General features: G+C 43.2%; 2 protein-coding genes across 2 annotated transcripts in view; both read left to right on the top strand.

The window, feature by feature from the left end:
• The window catches only part of nsd1b (nuclear receptor binding SET domain protein 1b), a 44,455-nt gene extending 23,852 nt beyond the window's left edge, over positions 1-20,603 (top strand). The window contains exons 13-24 of the mRNA XM_088321183.1: positions 677-800; positions 2,744-2,944; positions 4,141-4,320; positions 6,081-6,237; positions 9,041-9,246; positions 9,318-9,430; positions 11,596-11,742; positions 14,505-14,744; positions 17,284-17,425; positions 17,489-17,595; positions 17,676-17,877; positions 18,650-20,603. Coding sequence (XP_088177309.1) covers positions 677-800; positions 2,744-2,944; positions 4,141-4,320; positions 6,081-6,237; positions 9,041-9,246; positions 9,318-9,430; positions 11,596-11,742; positions 14,505-14,744; positions 17,284-17,425; positions 17,489-17,595; positions 17,676-17,877; positions 18,650-19,128 — 2,298 coding nt within the window. The 3' untranslated portion in view covers positions 19,129-20,603. The remainder of the gene's footprint in view (positions 1-676; positions 801-2,743; positions 2,945-4,140; positions 4,321-6,080; positions 6,238-9,040; positions 9,247-9,317; positions 9,431-11,595; positions 11,743-14,504; positions 14,745-17,283; positions 17,426-17,488; positions 17,596-17,675; positions 17,878-18,649) is intronic.
• Positions 20,604-23,928: 3,325 nt separating this feature from the next.
• On the top strand, positions 23,929-24,653 carry LOC148348931 (large ribosomal subunit protein uL24). Its single transcript, XM_088321182.1, has one exon. The coding sequence runs from the start codon at positions 24,185-24,187 to the stop codon at positions 24,620-24,622; it is 438 nt and encodes a 145-aa protein (XP_088177308.1). The 5' UTR covers positions 23,929-24,184; the 3' UTR covers positions 24,623-24,653.
• The last annotated feature ends 1,050 nt before the right edge of the window (positions 24,654-25,703 follow it).

Genomic DNA, 25,703 nt, shown 5'->3' with positions numbered 1-25,703 from the left:
GAATAGAATATACCTTTATTGTCATTGTTACAAATGGGCTAACATATTGTGACAACGAAATTGGGCATGACACTCCAGTTTTACACATTCATAGTGAGGTATGAGCAAGAAGATAAAGGAACAGAGAAGATAATGTTATAAGACAAGGGGGATAAGGCTATAGTTATAATTTACATGGTATTTACACAAGAAATGTCGGCATGTGGGATGTTACATACAGGGTTGTCGTGATAACGTTGGTATCGTAACGGTTGTGCAATATTGCATTTGGTGCAAAGTCATCATAGTGCAAAAATAGTCAGCATGAAACAGGAAATGGTCAGACATTGTGCAATTTGAGCATTAAACGTAGAATGCAATAGTTGTACGCACTACTTTTCTTTTTTCACCTGTAGCAACTTTGCCGCTTGCACTGACTTTCTTCGGAGGCATAATAAGGGGCTAGAACACCCGTACGCCGCTCAGCATCACACCCTAGCGTACGCACTCGCGCATTACCGGCAATCGAACCCCGATTTTTTTGACCGAACAGCGAAGCAAGAATTTTTCAAAATTTTTGGTCGGACTCCGATTTGTTCCAACTGAGAGGCGTTCGAAAACCCAGGTTCCACTGTATTAAAAATATGAAAAAAAAAACAGCGTGTTTTGTTTGTAAAGGCTTTTGATGTGTTGTCAGGTTTGTGAGAAGACTGGTGAGCTACTGCACTGTGAGGGGCAATGTTGTGGTGCTTTTCACCTGGCCTGTATTTCCCTGGCTGAGGCCCCCAAAGGGAAATTTGTGTGCCCTGAGTGCAAGTCGGGTAAGAACATCCGTCTTTCTCATGCTGTCGTTTTGCATGCTAATACATGAAACCACAAGCAAAATATGAGTTCTTTCATTGAATAAATTCTGTTAAAACAACATCAAAGACTGACAAGTTTGTACTTATGTTGGCCTGCAAGTTCAGCCACTAGGTTAATGTTCCCTGTCATTTTCCTTACTTTCTGAGCGTTCACACAAAGTCTGTGAGCAACGCTTGAAACAACAGTGAGCAACGGCAATCCCAAGCGTGGCAACTAAGTCATTATCAAACATGTCCAAAACTTGACATCAAGTTACAGTTTGCTGAGTTTGCGGCGATGCAAAAAAAAATTCACTTTTGAATGAATTGACTGATGTATTATTGCTAAGGTTGTACGGCCTACAAACGTCATTTGTTTTTACAATTCTTTCACAAGATTTTTATTTCTTTTTTTTCCTGGTATCTTTTGTTGCATAATACTAGCATTTTGGGGGCTTATTGAGTTGGTTGCACGATAAATATCTGTATTTAATCGCATTTTTTTAGTGGAAGTACAATGTTGGCAACAAGATTGACTTGGTATAAATGGAAATTATTTGAATACAACACAAACTTTTTCTTCCTCTTTCTGTTTTTTTTCTATTTTTTTTTTTTAATTCCGTCAAAAAAATCTCATTGTGTTTATTTTTTCCGAGCTGTTACTTTTTTCTTTTTGTTCTCTATTTACTTTTTTTCCCTTTGTTTCTTTCTTTTCTTTTTTTCCTGGCTTTTTTCAGAATTTTTCCTTCTTTATTCTCTTCCTTTTGTTTCTTTTTTCTCAACTTTTAACTACTTTTTCATTTTGGTATTTTTTTTTCTCCGAGAGCTTTTCCGCGCACAAAAAAAATAGCCAGCTTACAAAAATCAGGGCTCGAAATTTCAATTAGGAAGCAAATTTAGTCAAAGTTACAGTGCATGACGGTAAAAATACATGGGTTCCCCTGACGTTGTGTTCTAAATGCGGTATTTTGAAGTCAATGTCGAAGCAGAACAAAGTTGAGTAAAGTCAGTAGAGTCTTTTGAAAACCGGCTTCTTCGGCTCAGCTCACTAAAAAGAACCGGCTCTTTCGGGTCCCAAACGGCTCTTCAGGTTGTTTTTGCTTCTTTAATCCCTACAGTGTGAATTTCCCTACGGGGATGAATAAAGTATCTATCTATCTATCTATCTATCTATCTACACGACCAAATATAATGTAAACTTGTGCACAAAATGACTTAAAGGAAGGGGGGAGGGAAATGGAACAAAAAAGGAAAAAAATTCCAAAATGAAAAAGTAGTGAAAAGCTGAGAAAAAAGGACAAATTTAGAACAAAAAGCCAGAAAAAAAAGAAAAGAAAGAGACAAAGGAAAAAAAGTAAATAGAGAACAAAAAGAAAAAAGTAACAGCTGGTAAAAAATAAACACAATGAGATTTTTTTTTAAAGGAATTTAAAAAACATAGAAAAAAAACAGAGAAAAAAAAGGAAAAGTTTGTGTTGCATTCAAATAATTTCCAATGATACCAAGTGAATCTTGTTGCCAACATTGTACTTCCACTCAAAAATGGGATTAAATACAGTTGTGTATCGTGCAACCACTCAATAAGCCCCCAAAAATGTTAATATTATGCGACAAAAGATACCAGGAATAAAAAAAATGGAAATCTTGTCAAAGAATTGTAAAAACAAATGATGTTTTTAGGCAATCGTACACGAGTCAATTCATTCAAAAGAGAAAAATAATTTTGCATTGCAGCAAAATGTAACGTGATGTCAAGTTTTGGACATGTTTGATAATGACTTAGTTGCCACACTTGGGATTGCCGTTGCTCACTGTTGTTTCAAGCGTTGCTCACCGACTTTGTGTGAACGCTCAGACCCGTAAGGAAAATGACAGGGAACATTGCCTGTAATGTAGTAACAGTTTCGATGTTTCTAACGCAGGCGTCCACACCTGCTTCGTCTGCAAGAAGCGCGGCGAGGACGTGCGGCGCTGCATGATCCCCGTTTGCGGAAAGTTCTACCACGGCGAATGCATCGCGTCCTACGCGCCGACCGCTCCGGTGGGCCGCGTCTTTCGCTGCTCCATCCACGTTTGCCTCACCTGTTTCATCGCCAATCCCGGCAGTTCGTCCGGCTCCAAAGGCGAGTGGCTCAAGCGCACACAACCTGTAGTTCTCCTCCCCACAATCACGCACAGTTTGACTGCTTTGTCCGAGTTGCGCGTGTCGATCAGGTATGTGATTGTGACTTTTCCTTTGTGTTTTTCGCCGCGTGTCTTGCAAATAGTATAATATTGTGCAGGTAGCTCCCCCGTTTGCGTGCAGGCTCCTGGAAGCTTCCAAGTTAGCCCCTTTAGCAGTCACCTGAATGTTTTTTTTTCCCCCGGCTGGGTTATTTTTTGTTGTTGACTTCTGGTTATCCTGGCTGCTACCTGCATGTTTTTGGTCAGCTATTCTCCCGTTTTTTCTGACGATTAGCCCTCTCGAGTATCCCACTAGCCTGCCATGACCATTTGGTATATTTAGGGCAGGATTCTTTTTTGTTGCCGTGGCTTATTTTTGTTGTCTTTGGCTCCCGGTTATCCTGGCTGCTAACTGCATGTTTTTGGTCAGCCATCCTGCCGCTTTTTCTGACAATTGGTCCCCGTTCGCCCTCTCTAGTATCCCACTAGCCTGCCATGACCATTTGGTATATTTAGGGCCGGATTCTTTTTTGTTGCCGTGGCTGATTTTTGTTGTTGTTGGCTTCCAGTTATCCTGGCTACTAACTGCATGTTTTTGGTCAGCCATCCTCCCGTTTTTTCTGACGATCAGTCCCTATTTGCCCTCTCTAGTATCCCACTAGCCTGCCATGACCATTTGGTATATTTAGGACAGGATTCTTTTTTGTTGCCATGGCTTGTTTTTGTTGTCGTTGGCTACCGGTTATCCTGGCTGCTTACTGTATGTTTCGGTCAGCCAGATCTGTCCCTGTTAGCCCTTTTTAGCAGCCGTCTACCCCGCCGTGTCCCTGATTGTTTGGACCTTATTAGCCCTTTTTTTTGCCAGTTGGCCCCATTTTGCCTGCTCGCCATTTACTGCGCCCACCTGCGACACAACGCCTACCAAAAACTACCAAAACTTGGCTTAAAACACTCAGTAGGGTGACTGGTTTGCTAGGTCGCTGGTGTTCTTTACACGACGTCAGAGCTTTGGAAGTAAAAGACGAGACGGACTGTCTTCAAAACGCATGATCTGGAAAGATCATTGGAATATACCAATGACATATAAACAGATATGATGCAAAAAACTATTTTGACACATTTTGTATGTCTTTTTAACGTGCGTTTCTGTCACCAGGACGTCTGCTGCGATGCGTTCGATGCCCGGTAGCTTATCACGCCAACGACCTGTGCATGGCGGCCGGCTGTGTCGTCCTCTCCAGCAACAGCATCATCTGCCCCAACCACTTCACGCCGCGACGTGGAGTCAAGAACCACGAACATGTGAACGTCAGCTGGTGTTTTGTGTGCACTGAAGGTAACAGTAACTGGTTTTGAATGAGCTAGGTGATCGTTTTACCTGTGAAAAGTATGGGTCCCGGAGACTCGTATGTTCACAAATCTATGGGTCCAACAGAGATCTATGGGTCCCCAAAATTTAGTCTTATCGAGGTTGAAATTATAAATCGGTGACAAATATATAGTACAAATTTATATATTCATTCAGTTTTAATCATCACAGTTTATTGATAATACAAATCAGTTATCACTTCAACATTTTTCAGTTCACAAAAATATTGTACATTATACAAAATAATATTGCTGAAATATCAGTCTATATATTCATGCAGTTTTAATCATCACAGTTAATTGGTAATACAAGGCAGTTATCACTTCAGATTTTTCAGTTCATATATTCTTCGTGGTTTGCTGTCCCGCCACAGTTGTAATGCCTTCTCAAGGTCCAATTGCAGCAACGGAATTTAAATAGCTGATTTGTGGTTTTCATTGTCGTTGTGCCGATCCAATGTGCTTTTCTGAAAGTTCGTATTGCAAAATGATTTATGCGATCCAGTTTTTTTGTCACGCTGGGTGCACGCATCACAGAACATGTAGCCTCCATTATCATCCTCCTCATAGGGTCACCAGGAATATAATTTAGTCCATTTTGGCAGAAAAGTCCTTTGCTTGCTAGGAGAATTATTTTGTGTATTTTCTTTCGTCGAATCGTTCGCTTCAACACACGTTTTTTTCGTGCCGGAATTATTGCCGTTGTTATCACTCTCTGCATGTTTCAACTTATTACTGACACTGAAGAAATGACCAATTTTGTGTTGATTTTTACCTAATAACTGTTTTTTCGGAGGCATACTTAACCTTCATCGACAACAAGCACCACAACAATGACGTCATCTCGAAGCAACGAGATCTCGTTTGCCGTGCAGACGAAAACTCGAACCGCGAGACCAAAACAACAATGGCGGATCTGCCTGACGAAAAGTTTGGAGTGCGGTAAATCTATGTTTAAAAAAAAAAGGAATCAGTTAATAATGACAATTTTGTGTCAAAAAAGTTGGGTCCCCAGCAAAAATGATGCGTCTAGGACGCAGGGACGCGGGCAAACGAGAACACTGTAACATATAACATATATGATTGTAACAAAATAATATCTATAGATTTACAAATAAAGACACAGAATCACAGTTGAATGAATGCTCCTTTTTTGTCATTAATACTCATTGTACAATAAAATTGGAGGGCTTCTCCTTTCAACGTAAGAAAGCAATGTAGAGAGCAGCCGGCTAGCTGAACGCTAGGCTCCTTGGATTGAGCCAGGTCTCTGTGATGATTAAAATACAAGAATCCTGAATATAGCGGTTTCCCACGAGTTGTAGCTCCAGGACTGGATTACTTTCAAATACTTTTGGATGACTCCAATACCAAATATGCTAATAAAAGACAAAAGAAACTCAATCTGAATAAAAGTATGACTCACAACACGTGGTAAGCTTTCTCTCCTGGCTTTGATCTCTTTGATCTCCAGCAAAACGAACATCAAATGCAACAGAAACAAAATGAAAATCAATCCAAACAGCTTGCCAACATCATTTTTGCCGTTCCATGTATTTCGTTACTCTCCAAGCCTGCAAAAAATTGAGTCATTTTATTCCTATTTCGTTTCTTTTGTCTTTTATTAGCATATTTGGTATTGGAGTCATCGAAAAGTCATTGAAAGTAATCAAGGTAAAGTAACCCTACCCAACCCTGTAAATCCCATGTTCTGTTTGGGTCCTGCAGGGGGCAGTCTGCTGTGCTGCGAGTCGTGCCCGGCCGCCTTCCACCGAGAGTGTCTGAACATGGAGATGCCGAAAGGCAGCTGGTACTGCAACGACTGCAAGGCCGGCAAGAAGCCTCGCTATCAAGATATTTTGTGGGTCAAGGTGGGACGCTACAGGTCAGTAACACAACAGAATCAAAAAGAATAGATAGATAGATAGATAGATAGATACTTTCTTCATCCCCGTAGGGAAATTCACACTTCCAGCAGTCTACCCCGTTGTTTATTAACAGATGAACATGATGCCCTAGGGGTGCTTGTAGCGGAGTGGATGACGTCACGCTAGTCCAAAGGTTCGACATCCCTGCGGCAGATGGAAATCTTTTCTTTTTGAAAATCCAGGGATACACCACCTCGTGTTAGCAAGTCCGCCTCCTCTCCGATTCCCCCCGGCTTTCATGTCTCTGTACAGCGGCGTTGAAGCTGGATAGCTCCGGGTAGTTACACGTTAGCGTCCGTAATGCTAAACGTGAGCCACGTTTCCGCAAAACACAGCAACTGCGCTCCCTGTGCGCTTCGATGTTTTCCACCAGCACTCGATGATCTTATTTGGTCGTGAGTTGGCATTTACCATGAATACGGATGGTACCGAAGACTTATAACGCCGCTAGCCGCTTAGCTAGCTCCGGCTCTTCTTCCACGATAGGCCCCTTCATCACGCCGGCACGAGAATTCTTCAGGGCAAGGAGTTGATTCCTTGAATAAACGCATTTTTGTGCTCTAAAACCCATGTCCATAGGATAGAAGTAATCCATAGTGTAGTTGTCAAAACGGGAAGAAAAACACCGAAGATAGGAGCAGACAATAAAACAATAGGGCAGCTGCTGGAAAAGGCAGCCGCTCGTGGCAGCGCCGCTTTGATCTTTTTTAATAATAAATACATGATGAACGTGGTGTCCAACAGCAAAGAACAGGCGAGAGTAGACTGCTGACCGGGCCTATTAAAACCCTATTTCTAAAAATGATAACCTGCTGATAACATAATAATGCCACGGTAATAACCAATGTTGGGTGTGCTACCTACCCTGGTCATATCCCTCAGTGTTCATTTGAGCTGTGAAAAGTGATGGGTCCCGGGGACTCGCATGCTTAAAAATCTATGGGTCTTAACAGAGATCTATGGCTCCCCAAAATTTGGTCTTATCCAGGTTGAAATTGTAAATCAGCAACAAATATATAATATAAATCTATATATTCATTCAGTTTTAATCATCACAGTTAATTGGTATTACAAATCAGTTATTACTTGAAGATTTTTCAGTTCACAACAATATTGCACATTATTCAAAATTAAATTGCTGAAATAATTATATTAATCTATATTTTCATTCAGTTTTTATCATCACAGTTAATTAATAATACAAAGCGGTTATCGCTTCAGATTTTTCACTTCACAAAAATATTGTACATTATACAAAATAATATTGCTGAAATATTAGTCTATATATTAGTGCAGTTTAAATCATCAAAGTGAATTGGTAATACAAGGAAAGTTATCACTTCAGGTTTTCAGTTCATATATTCTTCATGGTTTGCTGTCCCGCCACAGTTGTAATGCCTTCTCAAGGTCCAATCCATTATCATCCTCCTCATTGCGTAACCAGGAATATAATTGAGTCAATTTTGGCAGAAAAGTCCTTACTAGGAGTATTCTTTTGTTTTCTTTCTTTCGTCGAATCGTTGGCTTCAACACGCGTGTTTTCCTTGCCGTTTTTTCGTGCCGGAATTATTGCCGTTGTTATCACTCTCTGCATGTTTCGACTTATTACTGACACTGAAGAAATGACCAATTTTGTGTTGATTTTTACCTAATAACTGTTTTTTCGGAGGCATACTTAACCTTCATCGACGACAAGCACCACAACAATGACGTCATCTCGAAGCAACGAGATCTCGTTTGCCGAGATCGGCGTGCGGACGAAAACTCGAACCGCGAGACCAAAACAACAATGGCGGATCTGCCTGACGAAAAGTCAATGTACCTATTCCTTCATATACAACGTATACTATACTATAAACCAGGGGTCGGGAACCTACGGCTCGTGAGCCATATATGGCTCTTTCTATGAGTACTTATGGCTCAGAGACAAATTTAATTGCATTCAAATTTTTTCCATCTCATTCAAAACTTGATCCATTAATCCTGTTCAGATACACGCAAAGCCAAACCAAAGCTGAATTACAAGGCAGTACTTCGCAGAATATATAGGGCATGTTTTTCACTACAATTTACAGTCAAGGTGTCACGCCCAAAAAAAAAAAAAAACCTCGTTTTGGCTGTACAACGCTAAAGAATCCTTTATATAAAATCTCATTATATAATTTGTGTTCAGTGTTCAGATACTTTTTGATGAATCCACGGAACAAATTGTAAATACGCCAAAACATCGGAAGAGAACTTAAAGTGATTTGATTGGGTGAATGGGAGGGATGGGTGGAGCTATGCAAAAAGTGCAAGCACTCCCTCCCATCTCTCTCCCTACTCCGTCTGCGCCAAAGGTAAGCCCATCAGGCTCCCTGTTTGCAGAATGTTGTGACGTTTTTACAAAATAATTGGTGTAGCATTTTCATATTTCTACTTTTGACAGAAGATATATTAAGGAGAGCAAAATCTTTTGGGATATTTCAGTTTTTTTTTCATATATACATTGACATAGGAGCAAAGGAATTTGAATGGTATTTTAATGTTGTTTGAGTTCTAAGTTGTATCATTTAACAAGATATTTTTATTTACAACAAAATAATAAATACTGTATAAGTGATTTAAGGTTTAAATGGAATATTCAAGTCTGTTTTTATTCATATTTATGTTCCAAAAACATTCAGTTTAAGTGCGTTGAATAAATGTTTCTCCTGGTTGGCCGGCGACCTTAAGTGTGTTTTGAATTTTGTGCAATTGACTTTGACATCCCTTTTCTAGGTGGTGGCCCGCCGAGGTCAGCCATCCCAAAAGCATCCCGGAAAACATCCAGCACATGAAGCACGACGTGGGCGAGTTCCCCGTCCACTTCTTCGGCTCCAACGATTACTTGTGGACCTACCAGGCGCGAGTCTTTCCCTACATGGACGTGGACGCCAACAGCAAGGAGAAGATGGGCAAAGGCGTGGACGCCATTTATAAAAGAGGTCGGGCATCGACGCGGCGCCGTGTCGACGCCCGGACCGCTTTTCACGGATTCCTGTGTGGCCTCTCGCAGCTCTGGAGGAGGCGGCCGTGCGTTTTCGTCAACTTCAGGTGGAGAAGGAGCTTCGGCAGCTTCAGGAGGACAAGAAGAACGACAGGAAGCCGCCGCCGTACAAGCACATTAAGGTCAGATATCATTCCTAGTCTGGGTTTACGTTCGGTTAAGGTGCTAGCTACAGTGGAACCTGGGTTTTCGAACGCCTCTCAGTTCCAACAAATCGGAGTCCGACCAAAAATTTCGAGAAATTCTTGCTTTGCTGTTCGGTCAAAAAAACGGAGTTCGAACGCCGGTAATGCGTGAGTGCGTACGCTAGGGTGCCATGCTGAGCGGCGTACGGGTGTTTTAGCCCCTTATTATGCCTCCGAAGAAAGTCAGTGCAAGCAGCAAAGTTGCTACAGGTGAAAAAAGAAAAGTAGTGCGTACAACTATTGCGTTTAAGAAAGAAATAATAGCAGAATATGAAGGAGGTGTGCGAATGCCTTCTGCTGACCACCACAAAGGTAAGAAATCCTATTCATAATTATTTTCTTTATCCTTTTTTTTTTTTTTACACGTTCATGTTAGCGTAATCTTTCGTACGGAAGATTACGATAACGCGAACGTACGATTAGCCTGGGTTACCTTCATGTTTACGTTAAACATTCAAGGTAAACATTCAGGGTGTTGGAACGGAGCCCAACATTCAGGGTGTTGGAACGGAGCCCCCTTTCCAATGAACCACTCACCACTTGTTGTGGAGACCCGGGTGCTAAATGACTTGTAAACGACCTGATTTTTTTATTTTGACACGTTCATGTAAGCGTAATCTTTCGTACGGAAGATTACGATAACGTACGATTAGCCTGGGTTAGCTTTACGTTAAACATTCAAGGTAAACATGTTGGAACGGATTAAAACGATTTACATTATTGTTAATGGGAAAAATGATTTCGGTGATCGAACAAATCTGTTTTCGAACAGGGTTCTGGAACGGATGATGGTCGAGAACCGAGGTTCCACTGTATTTAGAACTTTGTTACTCTCTGCCACCATCTCCTGGTTTAAAGTCATGATCGCAGCCTCAGTTAGCTCATACACAATGAGCGTGCAAGTATTTCTTAGACCAGGGGTGTCAAACTCGTTTGAACTCGGGGGGCCACACGATGGAACAAACATTCTGTCGGGGGCCGGACTAGTAGATTAAAGAGAAAGAAAAAGAGAGACGAATAAAAGAGAAAGAGGGAGGGAAAAGGAGAGGGCAGGACAAAGAAAGAAAAAGAGAGAGGGAGAGAGTGTGAGAAACAAAAGATAAAAAGTCGTGAGAGAGGGGGAAAAGAAAGGGAGAGGAAGAAAAAAACCCAAAGAGAAATAGAAAGACAGAAGGAGAGATAAGAGAAAAGAAAGTGCGAAGGGTAGGAAGAGAGATAGAGAAAAGAGAGAAAAGGAAAAAAGGAAGTTAGAGCCAAAGAGTTTAAAAAGACACAGAGAGAGAAAGAGACAACGAATGGGAGAAAAGTGGTGGAAAAGAGGGAGGGAGAGAGAGAGAGAGAGAGAGAGAGAGAGAGAGAGAAAGAAATACAAGTATAGTGTCTTTGTTCGAGGCACCTGGCTTTGGCAACATCAAGTTGACATATTTCAACCTGCAGCTTGTTTTTCTCTTGCGCTTCTCTGAGTGTTGTCTCGCAGGCCGGATTCAATCCCTTAGCGGGCCGCCTGTTTGACACCTGTGGCACTTGAACAAACCCTGTTTTCATTTTTTTTGGGGGGGGGGGCGTTTTGACTCTACCGTACCTGCCAACTACTACGCCATTATCAGTACGGTTTTCCTGAACCCACCACGGTGTTACGGTTGCATTACAAAAACTACGGTTTTCTCCTTAAAAAAAATAAAATCGTAAATAAACCCTCTGCCAAATGTTAGACCCCAATGCAGAGGGCGACATGAAAAAGTTTGGCCACCTCTCATGAAAATTGTGAAACTACTAATTCCGGAGGGGACGTCGTTGGGTGTCGCCCCAAAATATACGCAGAGACGAAATATGGCAGGGAGGGAACGCTCTTTATTGCATTCAATTATCCAAGCCATGTTTGGCTTTTATACTGTGTTAAACAAGATCAAGTAATGTTTTTCTCTGAATCGACTTGCTTAGTCAACAACTTGTGATTTCTTGTATCAACAATTATCTCATAACATCCTGCCAGACGTGTGCACACAACAGGCCACCGTCAGCTCAAAGGCCGCTGACTTACGGTTAATCCACAACACTAATTGCGCTTCAGTCAGCTTCTCTCTGGACTTCCTCCCGTGCAGGTGAACCGGCCGATAGGCAAGGTCCAAATCGTCACCGCAGACCTCTCGGAAATCCCTCGCTGCAACTGCAAAGCCTCGGACGAGAGCCCCTGCGGCACCGACTCGGAGTGCATCAACCGCATGCTGCTTTACGAATGTCACCCTCAGGTATGGAGAAAAGCCGCCTTGTGACCGCCTCCCTTTCCTTTCCCATAAAAGCTCATTGGGCGGGGTTCGTATGAGAAAATGCTTGAATTTTTAACGTCAGTTCGAAGCGAAAATTATACAAATTCTCGTCATGTTTCCCGGCAGTCTTGACTCGACAGAAAACTAATACGAGCCAAAAACTAGAAGTACTAATAATATACAAAATAATTATAGCTATGTATAGTATTATACAGTAGTGCAAAGAGTGCAAGAGGAGCAGCTACCCAGATGTGCAAAATGGGCAGTCAGGTAAACAAGTCAAATTCGAAGTCAGATGCGATAATAAAGTCGGCACGACACCGCAGCCTCATCGCCCCCTACAGGTGCATTAAAAAGTGCAAAAAACAGATCCAAATCCCTAGCTAATTTGCGCTTCGGTTATCGTTGGTTTACTCCTTCGTGAACGTTTTGGGCAGCCGAGATTTCAAGGCATCATAAAAGATCCTCTTTTTTTACCAATTAGGCACAGAACGTGTAGTGTTCCTCCCCACAATCACGCAGATATCAGTGTTCTGGTTTGCCCGCGTCCCTGCGTCCTGGACGCATCATTTTTGCTGGGGACGCATTGTGTCAAAATTTTTGACACCAAATTGTCATTATTACCCGATTACTTTTTTTTTTAACAAAGATTTACCGCACTCCAAACTTTTCGTCAGGCAGATCCGCCATTGTTGTTTTGGTCTCGCGCCGATCTCGGCAAACGAGATCTCGTTGCTTCGAGATGACGTCATTGTTGTGGCGGTTGTCGAGTGAAAGAGAAGTATGCCTCCGAAAAAACAGTTGGTGTTCGGTGCAAATCAATAAAAAATTTGAAATTTCTTTAGTGTCGGTAATAGGTCGAAACATAACACAGAAAGTGGTGACAACGGCAATAATTCCGGCACAAAAAAACGTGGATAAATTCTTCGGAAGACCGCAAAGGCAAGGAAAACACGTGTTTTGAAGCCAACGATTCGACGAAAGAAAATAAACAAAAGAATACTAGCAAGAAAAGGACTTTTCTGCCAAAATGGACTCAATTATACTCCTGGATTGGACTTTGAGAAGGCATTACAACTGTGACGGGACAGCAAACCACGAAGAATATATGAACTGAAAAATTTGAAGTGATAACGGCTTTTTATTACCAATTAACTGTGATGATTAAAACTGCAAGAATATATAAATATTTCAGCAATAATATTTTGTATAATGTACAATATTGTTGTGAACTGAAAAATCTTGAAGTGATAACTGATTTGTATTACCAATAAACTGTGATGATTAAAACTGAATGAATATATAGATTTATAGATTTATTCATATATTTGTCGCCGATTTACAATGTCAACCTGGATAAGACTAAATTTTGGGGACCGATAGATCTCTGTTGGGACCCATAGATTTTTGAGCATGCGAGTCCCTGGGACCCATCACTTTTTAGAGCTAAAATGAACACTGAGAAATGTTCAGAAATATTCCACGCATCTCTAGGAATGAGTTCTCAAAGTGGAGAGTTTGACCTCATAACCCCCTAGAGCTGAGACGTCGCTAAATGACAATAAGGACTCGTAAAAATGGCGCGCACCGTTAAAAAAACAGAAGGGTTTGCAGTTGTCAGCAAATGCATAGCGCTCGTTTCAGCTTGTAGTCATTGGAACTTTGCTTATCGTGTCGCTAGGGGACTTACGACGGATTAGTCCGAGTTGCCGTAAATTTACGCTCTGTCGTTTTTGACTTCGGTTCATTTTAGGTATGTGATCAGGACTCTTCCTCGTCTGTTTTTCGCCGCCTGTCTTGCAAATAATATAATATTGTTCAAATAGCTCCGCGTTCGTGTGCAGGCTCCCAAAAACTTTAAGTTTTGTTCGGTTTAGGTAAGCCCCGTTAGCGGTCGGGTTCCTGGCCAGCCTGCCTCGCTCATTGTTTTTTCTCCTGCTGGGTTCGTGTTCGTCGCTGCTGTGACTCGTGGTTATCTTGGCTGCTTACTGCATGTTTTTGGCTCAGCCGGCCTCCTGTTTTTTTCTGCCGATTAGAAGATACTTGGAATATACCTATGACGTAGATATGTATATCAGATATAATGCAAAAAACATGCACCGTTTTCTCACATTTCATAGGTTTTAGAATTCGGGAAGCCGATTGAAAATACGATTTGAAAAAAAGATTAAACGAAAAAGAATCCTTCTTGCACCGACGGAAAATCTCTCTGGAAATAACTCGGGCTGTGGTTCAGTTGGTTTACCCGCTCGACTGCACGAGAGGGAGGAGTCGGAGGCGGAGGCACAAGTACCTCAAGGGCGGAGTCGGGGGCGGAGGCACCAGCACCTCTCAAGATCTAAAAATCATATATCTTCATAATTGCACATATGGAAATTGCAGACGGCAGCACGGCGGCGCAGTGGTTAGCACGTGTGCGGCACAGTTCTGAGGTCATGAGATCGAACCTCCTGTGTGGAGTTTGCATGTTCTCCCCGTGCTTGCGTGGGTTTCCCCCGGGCACTTTCCTCCCACATTCCAAAAACATGCATGTCAGGTTCATTGGCTGGTCCAAATTGTCCATAGGAGGGATTGATTGAGATTGTCTGTCTCTGTGTGGCCTGCGACTGGCTGGCAACCAGTTCTGGGTGTCCCCTGCCCACTGCCCGGAGATGGCTGGGATGGGCTCCGGCACCCCCGCGACCCTAATGAGGATAAGCGGTGCAGATAATGGATGGACAGATTTCCTTTGATTCCTGTCGCAGGTTTGTCCAGCCGGCGAGCGCTGTCTCAATCAGACCTTCAGCAGGCGGCAATACAGCCAAGTGGAGATCTTCCGGACTCTGTCTCGAGGCTGGGGTCTCCGTTGCGTGCACGACATCAAGAAGGGTCAGTTCGTCAGCGAGTACGTCGGGGAAGTCATCGACGAGGAGGAGTGCAGGGCCAGGATCCGACACGCTCAGGAGCGCGACATCTGTAATTTCTATATGCTGACTCTGGACAAGGTATGTGGGGTTCCCACTTTGGCGATCATTTCTTTCTTCTGATTTGTAAGACCACCAAAGATGAGGGGTGATCAAAGTTTGATATTTAGGAAATAAATATACCGTAAATTCTGTACTATAGAGCGCACCTGATTATAGGCCGCACCCACCACATTTTAAGAGGACAACCGATTTTGTACATACACAAGCCGCACCTGTATATAAGCCGCATGCGCTCACATTTAAACATGTCACAAACACAAAATTAACCCAAACCCGACTCCATGTCCCGACTTCAAGACTGAAACCAAATGTCCTTCATTAAAGTCCACAGTCCAAAAATCACAGCCGGCAAAATGAACGGAAAATGATACCGGTACTTAAGGTTTGATGCAGACCTGCAGAGTCCGTTGAAAGTAATCCATGGAAAAAAGTGTATATTTCCAAAGGTAAGGGTGGGAAAAGTATATCAGATGAACACATTTACTGACGCAACTCCTTTTTCTTTAACCAACTTTTTACCCCCTCTTCTTTCCTTGTCTGTCCCTCACCTTTAGCGGTCCCCACTTAAACTCGGCACCCCGCGTTTGTTCCGCCCCTCATTTTTCGTTCACCCGTCCAAAACATATCAGAATAAGTGTTTAAAATAAATACATTATAAAAATATACAGTTGCAAATACATATTATACATGGGTTACACATATTTACAAAGAAAGACGGTACACCGAGAGAGTTTTCAAAGCTTTAATAATAATAATAATATAGCTTTGACAGGGCCGTTGGTAGCAACACTCGAGCGCCGCTAGCGTCCGTTAGAAAAATGACATAAATTGCCCGCATCACCGAATAAGCCGCAGGGTTGAAAGTTTGGGAAAAAAGTAGCGGCTTATAGTCCGGAATTTATGGTACTGTAATGAAGACCATCACCAACGGGGGGCAACAGGTAGCCCCCCTGACAACAGCTGAATAGCCTGCCAACCTCTTCTGAAAAGAGCTCATCAGTAATGGGTCAATGTTATTCTCGAAAATTGGATATCTGTTTTTAAAAACATGATGAATCCTTCCAATACTTTGAATATTAGCCTGCAGTGTATCAAAAAAAATTCGGTGCCTTAATACCAGGGGTATGGTTGAGTGGTTGATTGAGCCCATTTCAAACTTACTTATTATCTATCTATCTACATAGGTCATATCCCTCAAGAGGGGTGACCGACAGCAAGACAAACACATACAATAACAAAGAAAATAAAAGGGAAAAAAAATAGCAAAAAACACACACAAAAATGTTTGGACCATGGCCAACCCAAATGCCCAAACACCCAAACAAGTTAGGCACCTCGGCACCTAAGTTGGTCATGCTTTCGTCCCTCCAGATGAAAACGGGACACTCTGGTCAGGGTGACACAACACACTCTTCTGTTCAACAGCAGGGCCCGACAGCTTTCACTGGTTTACCCCTGCCGCATCATACAGGTGCCCTGCCCATCCCTTAGAACGCGTCCACAATCCCACCATCCTATCACAACACCTCTCCACTCATTCCTATCACCAACAATGCTGTGAAAAGTGATGGTCCCGGGGACTCGCATGCTCAAAAATCTATGCGTCCCAACAGAGATCTATGGCTCCCCAAAATTTAGTCTTATCCAGGTTGAAATTGTAAATCGGCGACAAATATATAAATAATATATATTCATTCCGTTTTAATCATCACTTAATTGGTAATACAAAGCAGTTAGCACTTCAGATTTTTCAGTTCACAAGAATATTGTACTTTATACAAAATAATATTGGTTTTAGATGAGGAGATGCTCTCATAATAGTCTGTAGTTTGCAATCGTCTGTGCATCCCTTTGAGACTCTGTGATTAAGGGCGTCACAAACAAACATGACTTGAGGTTTTTGAGTTCTTCCTTGCCCTCATGTAGGTTTTAGATCAGGGGATGGTGTCATAATAGTCTAGTGTGGAATAATCTGTGGTCTGTGCAGCCCTTTGAGACTCCTTGTGATTAAGGGCGTCACAAACAAACATGACTTAATTTGACAGAGGGTTTTGAGTTCTTCCTTGCCCTCGTGTAGGTTTTAGATCAGGGGATGGTGTCATAACAGTCCGTAGTTTGCAATAATCTTTGATCTGTGCAGCCCTTTGAGACTCTTTGTGAGTAAGGGCGTCACAAATATACATGGCTTGAGGTTTTTGAGTTCTTCCTTGCCCTAATGTAGGTTTTAGATCAGGGGATGGTGTCATAATAGTCTAGTTTGGAATAATCTGTAGTCTGTGCAGCCCTTTGAGACTCTCTGTGATTAAGGGTGTCACAAATAAACATGACTTGACTGAGGTTTTGAGTTTTCCCTTGCCCTCATGTCGGTTTTAGATCAGGGGATGGTGTCATAACAGTCCGTAGTTTGCAATAATCTGTGGTCTGTGCAGCCCTTTGAGACTCTTTGTGATTAAGGGTGTCACAAATAAACTTGACTTGACTTGAGAAATGCTAAAAACGTACACTATCGTCTGTCTCACGGTTCCTCACGTTCTTCCCTCTCCGACTCATCCGTCAGGACCGCATCATCGACGCCGGTCCGAAGGGCAACGAGGCTCGCTTCATGAACCACTGCTGCCAACCCAACTGCGAGACGCAGAAGTGGACGGTGAGCGGCGACACCCGCGTGGGACTCTTCGCCCTGACGGACGTCCCGGCAGGTAAGCGGGAGACGGGACGGGGGCCACGGCGGTCCGGCCGGATTCTTACCCGGCTGTCCTCAGGCACGGAATTGACCTTCAACTACAACCTGGAATGTTTGGGCAACGGCAAGACGGTGTGCAAGTGCGGCGCCCCCAACTGCAGCGGCTTTCTCGGCGTCAGGCCCAAGGTCTCTTTCCTTCTTTTTTCCCCAAATTCCGAATCTTCTGAAACCGTTCGATGCATTTGGGTTCTCGCCTCTGCCGTCAGAACAACCCTCCGTCGGACGACAAAGGCCGCAGGCCGAAGCGGCGCGGGCACGGCCGGAGGAAGAAGAAGGCGGTGGAGACCAAAGAGCGCGAGGACGAGTGTTTCAGTTGCGGGGACGGCGGACAGATGGTCTCCTGCAAGAAGCCGGGCTGTCCGAAGGTCTACCACGCCGATTGTCTCAACCTCACCAAAAGGCCTGCAGGTCGGGGTTCTCATCTTTGACCGTTGATATAATATGAAATGAAATGATCTGCATTTCTCTAGCGCTTTTCAAGTCAAGACTTCCCAAAGCGCTTTACAGTGTGCTTCACATTTCCCAATAGCGACCGTGCAGCCATGTAAGGCGCCAACCTGCATATTGGGGGTATTAGGGGTTCAGTGTCTTACCCAAGGACACTTCCACATGTAACACGGAGGAGCCGGGATTCGAACTGCGATCTCTTGATCCCAAGACGAGCGCTCTACCTTCCGAGCCACTGCCGCCCTGTTGTTGTTTTAGACTCGCGGTTCGAGTTTTCGCCTGCACGCCGATCTCGAGTTGTGTGGTGAAAAGTCCTTCTCTTTTTAGAGAACCGGCTTTTTCGGCTCAACTCATTCAAGCGAGCCGGCTCTCCAACGGATATATTACGAATGATGATGTTGTATAAAGAAGTTGAGAAAAAAAAGGAAGTATAAAAAGAGAAAATGAAAAGAAGACAGGTTTGTGGTTATCCCTTGAATAGGTATATTACCAACAATAATTTGATGCAGAACATAAATTCATAATTTGATGATTCAAACTGAATGAATATATAGATTTATAGTATATATTTGTCGCCGAGTTACGATTTCAACCTGGATAAGACTAAATTTTGGGGAGCCATAGATCTCTGTTGGGACCCATAGATTTTCGAGCATGCCAGTCCCCGGGACCCATCACTTTTCACAGCTCAAATGAACACTGTGTCTTACGTTGCTGGTGTCCTCCTTCTCAGGGCGCTGGGAGTGCCCGCGTCACCAGTGCGACATCTGCGGCAAGGAGGCGCTGTCCCTGTGCGAGATGTGTCCCAGCTCCTTCTGCAAGCAGCACCGAGAAGGTCTCCTCTTCGTCTCCAAGCTGGACGGCAAGCTGTCCTGCACAGAGCACGACCCCTGCGGACCCCACCCGCTGGAGCCGGGGGAGATCCGCGAGTACGACCCCCGGTCCCGACCCTCGGGGACGGCCGTCCTCGCCCCGTCCCCCCCCGCTGCTTTTTCCGTCTCCGTCCCCGCGGTGGAGTCGGGAGCCGCCAGCGACGAGGCTTTCGACCTCCCGCAGTACTCGCCCGTTTCCTCTTTCGAGGACGACGGGGACGTCCCGGAGGAGGACGACGGGGACGTCCCGGAAGAGGACGACCCAGACCGGGAACCTTTGGAATACCTCGAGATCAGAGACGAGGAGGAGCAGGACGAGCGACCGCTCGACTTTCCCTAATTCTCTTACAGGAAGCACTTGCCGCGTTTTCATCCGTACGTTATCATGCACTTGAGTCAATGTGAGTCTTCATTTCACACGCCCTCTGCTGGATCCGCTTGGTAACTGCACCTCGAAGCTACTGACGCAAATAGACGGTGAATTTGCCTTCGATCTTTATTTATTACCACCGAGCACACCAACCCTGCTCATCAAAAGTAGCCTTTTATAGAAGGCTTTAGCCCTTTTCTCCGATTTCAAAAGAAAGAAAAACCCAGCGTTTTTCAGTCTTAGTCCCAGATTAGCATTTTAATCTAGAGCTGCTTCAAATCAAAATAATGTACCGTTTTGGTAAAAATCTGCCACTTCGGGATTCAAACAAGCTCCCGTTGTCGTTTTCAATAACCTGAAAATGGAGTGCGCAATAACTTCGAGCGTTTTCGGAATGTCAAAATGTTAACGGTCGATTTTCGAAAAAGTCTACACAATAAATTGTTTGGAAGTCAAACGCTGAAGTCGGTGTCAGCTGTTTTTAAACCAGTTTTTTTTACAAGCGCCATCATGTTGGAGTTCAAGAGACAGTGTGTGTTATTTAGCACCTCCTGGTGGTCAACGCTCTGCATTTCCATAGCGCATTTCAAATCTACCCATTCACTCACGCGCTCACGCACCGATAGCGGTGTCAGAAAAGCATTGGATTGAAATATCAAGGAAAGCTGCGTGAATTTGAAAAATACTCCTCGGTCGAGAAATCCGTTTCAGATATAGTGAGCCTCATCTAAAGGCTGACTAAAAGATTCTCCCTTTGTAGCCGTTACGATGCATTTATTAAAGGGACAGTCGAGGATTTTGAGTTCAAGTGGTGCCTCTTATCCTATGTATCTTTGTAGAAGCAGACACCCTAAACTACTTTAAAATAACCAAGTGGTAAAATAAATACGTACCCAAAATATGAATAAAACTTGAGCTAACCAACGATAATTATTCAAATGTTTACATCATATTAATATCAGGGTTTGTATGGGTGCTCGAAATCCTTGAAAATGCGTGAATTTTAATGTTGTTTTCAATGATTAATAAGTGCTTACATTTTGGGTGAAGTGCTTGAAATTGTTGCCATGTTGCTCAAAAGTGATACTGACACTGCTCCTCGGTGGTTTCGGTTTGCCATTGCATTTCGTCCTCTCTTGCGATGAACGGCATCTTGTATTGGTTTGTACTTGTAAGTTCCTTTATTTTACCCAGATTTGTCTCCAAAATATTTATAAACGTATCGTTCATGTCCACAAATATATTTGTGATTTACTCGAGATCTAAAAATCATGTCTTGATAAATCCGCACACAAGATTAAAAAGTGCAGCTATATTCTTGGCTCAGCTAACATCAGATTTCTTCTTTGAATGGTACTGGGGAAATTGAAAATTTGGCTTTGAAAATCCTTGAAAAGTGCTTGAATTTGGCCATGAAAAAAAAGTAAAATGGTGCGTTTTGGTCACTCTGAGTCTCTGCTTTATAGCAACTTGTTTTTGGTTGCACTATACAGCAACATCTAGTGGTCAAATCATAAACGCTGTCCCTTTAAAGCAGGGGTCAGGAATCTATGGCTCATCATGAGTACACATAGCCCGGAGATAAAACATAATTATTACAATTTTCGTCATATTTTTCTTTCAAGTGGCACACGCAAAGCCGAGTCAATACCGATTATTAAATGGTTCGGTCCAATACATACAGGTCACAATTTTACCTCCAGTTTACAGTCAGTGTCGCACCAACAGACCCCACTTTATGACGAAAAGCCACAAAACACCCAGAAGCTCTTGCAAAGCGCCTTGAGCAATTTGATTGGGTGAGCAAGAAGAATGGGCGGAGCTATACACTAGGACAGATTGCACCGGCTGCAACCTGTTTTGCAGTATTTTGTGACATTTTCACAAGAGAACAATGCTCGCACCTTGTTTTGAAACCATTATTTAGGACAAATAATAAGTAATCGGACAAGTCATATTTTGATATTGATATGGGACAAAGGCACTGGCATTATTATTATTTCATAGATCGTATCGTAGTGAAATAGAGTGCGCTGAAGAATTCGATTTTATCTGGAAAGCAGTTCCATTTCAGTCAAGTCACATATATTTGTATAGGCCTTATTTACAAGATGTCTCAAAGGTCTGCCCAGAATTACAATGACACCCTCCCCTGATCTTAAACCGACATGCGGGCAAGGAAAAACTCAAAACCTCAGCATGAGGAAAAAAGAATCCTTGAGAAGGGGCCTCACAAGTGGATATGAATTTGGTAGATACCATGTGGCTCTCTGAAATAATGTGCTATCATGGCTTTTTGGGTCAAAAAGGTTCCCAACCCCTACTTTAAAGATATACAGTGGAACCTCGGTTCTCGACCATAACCCTGTTCGAAAACCGATTTGTTCGATCACCGAAATCATTTTTCCCATTAAAAATAATGTAAATCGTTTTAATCCGTTCCAACACCCGGAATGTTTACCTTGAATGTTTAACGTAAACATAAAACTAACCCAGGCTAATCGTACGTTCGCGTTATCGTAATCTTCCGTACGAAAGATTACGCTAACGTGAACGTGTAAAAATAAAAAAATCAGGTCATTAACAAGTCATTTAGCACCTGGGTCTCAACAAGTGGTGAGCGGTTCATTGGAAAGTTGGGCTCCGTTCCAACACCCTGAATGTTTACCTTGAATGTTCAACGTAAACATAAAGCTAACCCAGGCTAATCGTACGTTCGCGTTATCGTAATCTTCCGTACGAAAGATTACGCTAACATGAACGTGTAAAAATAAAAAATAAAAGGATAAAGAATTATGAATAGGATTTCTTACCTTTGTGGTGGTCAGCAGAAGGCGCAGGTGGACGGTGGGGAGAGGGATGAAGGAGGAAGGAAAATTATTGCTCCTTCATATTTTGCAATTATTTATTTCTTAAATGCAATAGTTGTACGCACTACTTTTCTTTTTTCACCTGTAGCAACTTTGCCGCTTGCACTGACTTTCTTCGGAGGCATAATTAGGGGCTAAAAAAAAACGTACAGCGCTCAGCATGGCACCCTAGCGTATGCACTCATGCATTACCGGTGTTCGAACTCCGTTTTTTTTGACCGAACAGCGAAGCAAGAATTTCTCAATTTTTGGTCGGACTCCGATTTGTTCCAACTGAGAGGCGTTCGAAAACCGAGGTTCCACTGTACATAAAAACGACATGTTCATTCCCTACCGTATACTTTCTTTGTGTAAGGTCAAATGCCATTGGCCCATCTTTGATGTCCAATCTCTTGCTTTGATTTCTTAATCCAATGGAGTAGCAGTCACCTCTGGGACTGGACAACCGTTCCTGTCTATAGACGCTATTGAAATGAAATGATCTGCATTTCTATAGCGCTTTTCAAGTCAAGACTTCCCAAAGCGCTTTACAATGTGCTTCACATTTCCCAATAGCGGCCGTGCAGCCACGTAAGGCGCTAACCTGCTTATTGGGGGTATTAGGGGTTCAGTGTCTTACCCAAGGACACTTCCACATGTAACACGGAGGAGCCGGGATTCGAACTGCGATTTCTTGATCCCAAGACGAGCGCTCTACCTCCTGAGCCACTGCCGCCTAATCCAAAGTGGCTGAACATTTTGGCCGTTCCGAAGGACGTTTCTTGGAAAGTTGAAGGAGAGTTAAAAAAAAAACACGAATCGGACAAGAATATGAAACTGCACGAGTATCGGATTAAAAAAGACACAAACCTGGTACGCTTCAGAATGTCGGTGGTCATTTTCACTCATGTGATTCGAATGTAGAAAGAACTTTGTATCACTGCTCTACATTTTGGACATCCGAATTTTGATATTCACGCTGCGTACTTTGGATCCGTAGACAGTACATTTTTCTGATGTTCGAAGGGGGCAAAATACTGAAAGAGCAGAAAATGGCACTACGTTGCAGTGAAGTGAGTAGGTCCTTGTTTATTTCTACTGCTGTAAATGGAAGGCGCCACCGTGATGAGCGTGCGAATGAGTGTTTACGAGAGGCCGTTTGAGAAGTCCATCATCGACTCTCACATTAACATCATTCTCTCGCACATGCACAATTATACTCATACAGATGCACAACAGCTCCTTTACTCTCTCTCACATGCAAACTACTATACTCTCATACACACACTATTCTACTCTCACACTTACTACTCTACTCACAATCAGACACCGCCCTTCCCTCACCCCCCACACCACTGCTATTCTTGTCCACAGTCTTATCACATCCCGCCTTGACTACTGCAATGCTCTCCTCTTCGGCCTTCCTCAAAAGTCCCTCCATAAAATTCAGCTGGTTCAAAACGCCTCTGCTCGCATCATCACAAAAACATCTTCCCAGCAGCACATCACCCCCGTTCTCCAACAGCTACACTGGCTTCCTGTTCAGCATCGCATCAGCTACAAACTGATCCTATATACATATATGGCCATTCACAACCTGGCTCCTCCTTACCTGTCCGACCTTCTCCAGGTGCACGTCCCCACTTGCTCCCTCAGATCCTCGTCCTCCCTCCGACTGTCAGTGCCCCCTGCCCACCTGAGCACCATGGGAGCCAGAGCCTTCAGTCGCGCTGCTCCCAAGCTTTGGAACAATCTACCTCCGGACCTCCAAAACTGCACACCTCTCTCCACTTTTAAGTCCCGTCTAAAAACACACCTGTTCAGGACTGCTTACAACACATAGCTTCTCCATTTCCTATGTTTTTATGATTTTATGTCTTGTTTTTATTCATTATTTCGCTTACAACTTTTTAAATTGTATTTTTTTCATTGTCTGTACAGTGTCCTTGGGTGGCCTGAAAGGCGCTTTTAAATAAAATGCATTATTATTATTATTAATCACACTAATGTATCATCTCACTCACACACACTATTCTTCTTTCTCACACACCATTACAATTGCTTTCACGATAGGGTTTTTTCACCCCTAGTGTAATCATTTAATTTCCTTCTCAAATCTGCGTTTAGGCTCCAAGTCCTCTTTTCCGCCGGCCATAAAGGAGTACACGGCAGGCATAATGAAGCTGAATCCGTTTGTAACATCCTCCCGCCGCAAGAATCGCAAGAGGCATTTCAATGCCCCCTCACACATCAGGAGGAAGATCATGTCTTCCCCTTTATCCAAGGAGCTCCGTCAGAAGTACAACGTGAGATCCATGCCCATCCGTAAAGATGACGAAGTCCAGGTTGTCCGTGGACACTACAAAGGCCAGCAGATTGGCAAAGTGGTGCAGGTGTACAGAAAAAAGTACGTCATCTACATCGAGCGTGTGCAGAGAGAAAAGGCTAACGGAACAACGGTCCACGTTGGTATCCATCCCAGCAAGGTGGTGATCACCCGGCTAAAGTTGGACAAGGACCGCAAAAAGATCCTGGAACGCAAGGCCAAATCTCGTGCTGATGGAAAGGAGAAGGGCAAGTACAAGGAGGAGACCATTGAGAAGATGCAAGAATAAACCTCTTTTGCTATCAATAAACTGTATAAAACTGTAAGTCCCTGCACCATGACACACAGTCGGCACAATCACACTCTCATACAGTCCCCTCTTAACATCCATTCTCATACTCTTGTTGCTCATCACTCTCCTCAGAGCACCCAAAACCTTGCGTTCTTGATCGAGTCTGTGCATACCTCGCACTCCATTCCAACAACTGCAACCACATCACAACCCAAGTACCTAAAGCTTTCAACTTCTTCCAGCACCTGTCCATGCAACTTTGTTTCTAACGCCATGCCCATTCCTCCATGTGAACACTTCATCACCTTACTCTTGCCAACATTCACCCATAAATTACCCCATCACATACTCTTCCAAACTCCATTACTAGCCTTCTCAATGTTTCCTTCGGATCATCCACAAGTGCTGTGTCATCTGCAAACAACCGACTTACCTGCCACACTGTTGTCCATCATGTCTTCACCTCTGCCAAATACTCTTGCATTCACCTCTCTCACCACGCCATCCATGTACATATTAAACAGCCATGGTGACACACACCCCTGTCTCACACCAGTCAACACAGGGAACCACTCACTTGTCTCACTCCCTTCTCTTACACATGCTCTGCTGTTCACATAAAAACTCTTCAATGCCTCCAACAACTTTCCACACACTCCATACATTACCATCACCTGCCACAGCGCCTCTCTATTAACTCTGTCATACACCTTTTCCCAGTCCATGAAAGCCAAATAAATTTTATTTTATTTTTTCTTGTTTTTTTTGTATGTCTTGTCTTGCTATCGGTCACCCCTCTCGAGGGATATGACCAGGGTAGATAGATAGTGTAATCATGACCTCATCTCTGTGTTATTTGACTTGGGTTATTTTTTGAAACAATGACGATAAACACTGATCTGTGGGTAAGCAAATCACTAAATGGGTCTTCCTGTTTAATACTGCACATTATTATTTGACATGAGATTAGACTTGGGTGGGTGAGAGTATAGTAGTATGTATGTTAGAGCCAGTATAGTTGTGTTTATGAAAGTATATTTGTATGTGTTGGAGAGTATAGTAGTGTGTGTGAGAGTAG

Source organism: Urocampus carinirostris, chromosome 17 (genome assembly GCF_059441175.1).
Source record: "Urocampus carinirostris isolate Australia breed hairy pipefish chromosome 17, RoL_Ucar_1.0, whole genome shotgun sequence".
In the NCBI taxonomy this organism is placed as follows: Eukaryota; Metazoa; Chordata; class Actinopteri; order Syngnathiformes; family Syngnathidae; genus Urocampus; species Urocampus carinirostris.
The sequence above is the reverse complement of the archived record's forward strand: the minus strand, read 5'-3'. Positions and strand labels throughout refer to the sequence as shown.

Bases quoted from the DNA above. Each gene is read 5' to 3' on its own strand.
- LOC148348931 (XM_088321182.1), top strand. From the start codon at position 24,185: ATGAAGCTGAATCCGTTTGTAACATCCTCCCGCCGCAAGAATCGCAAG.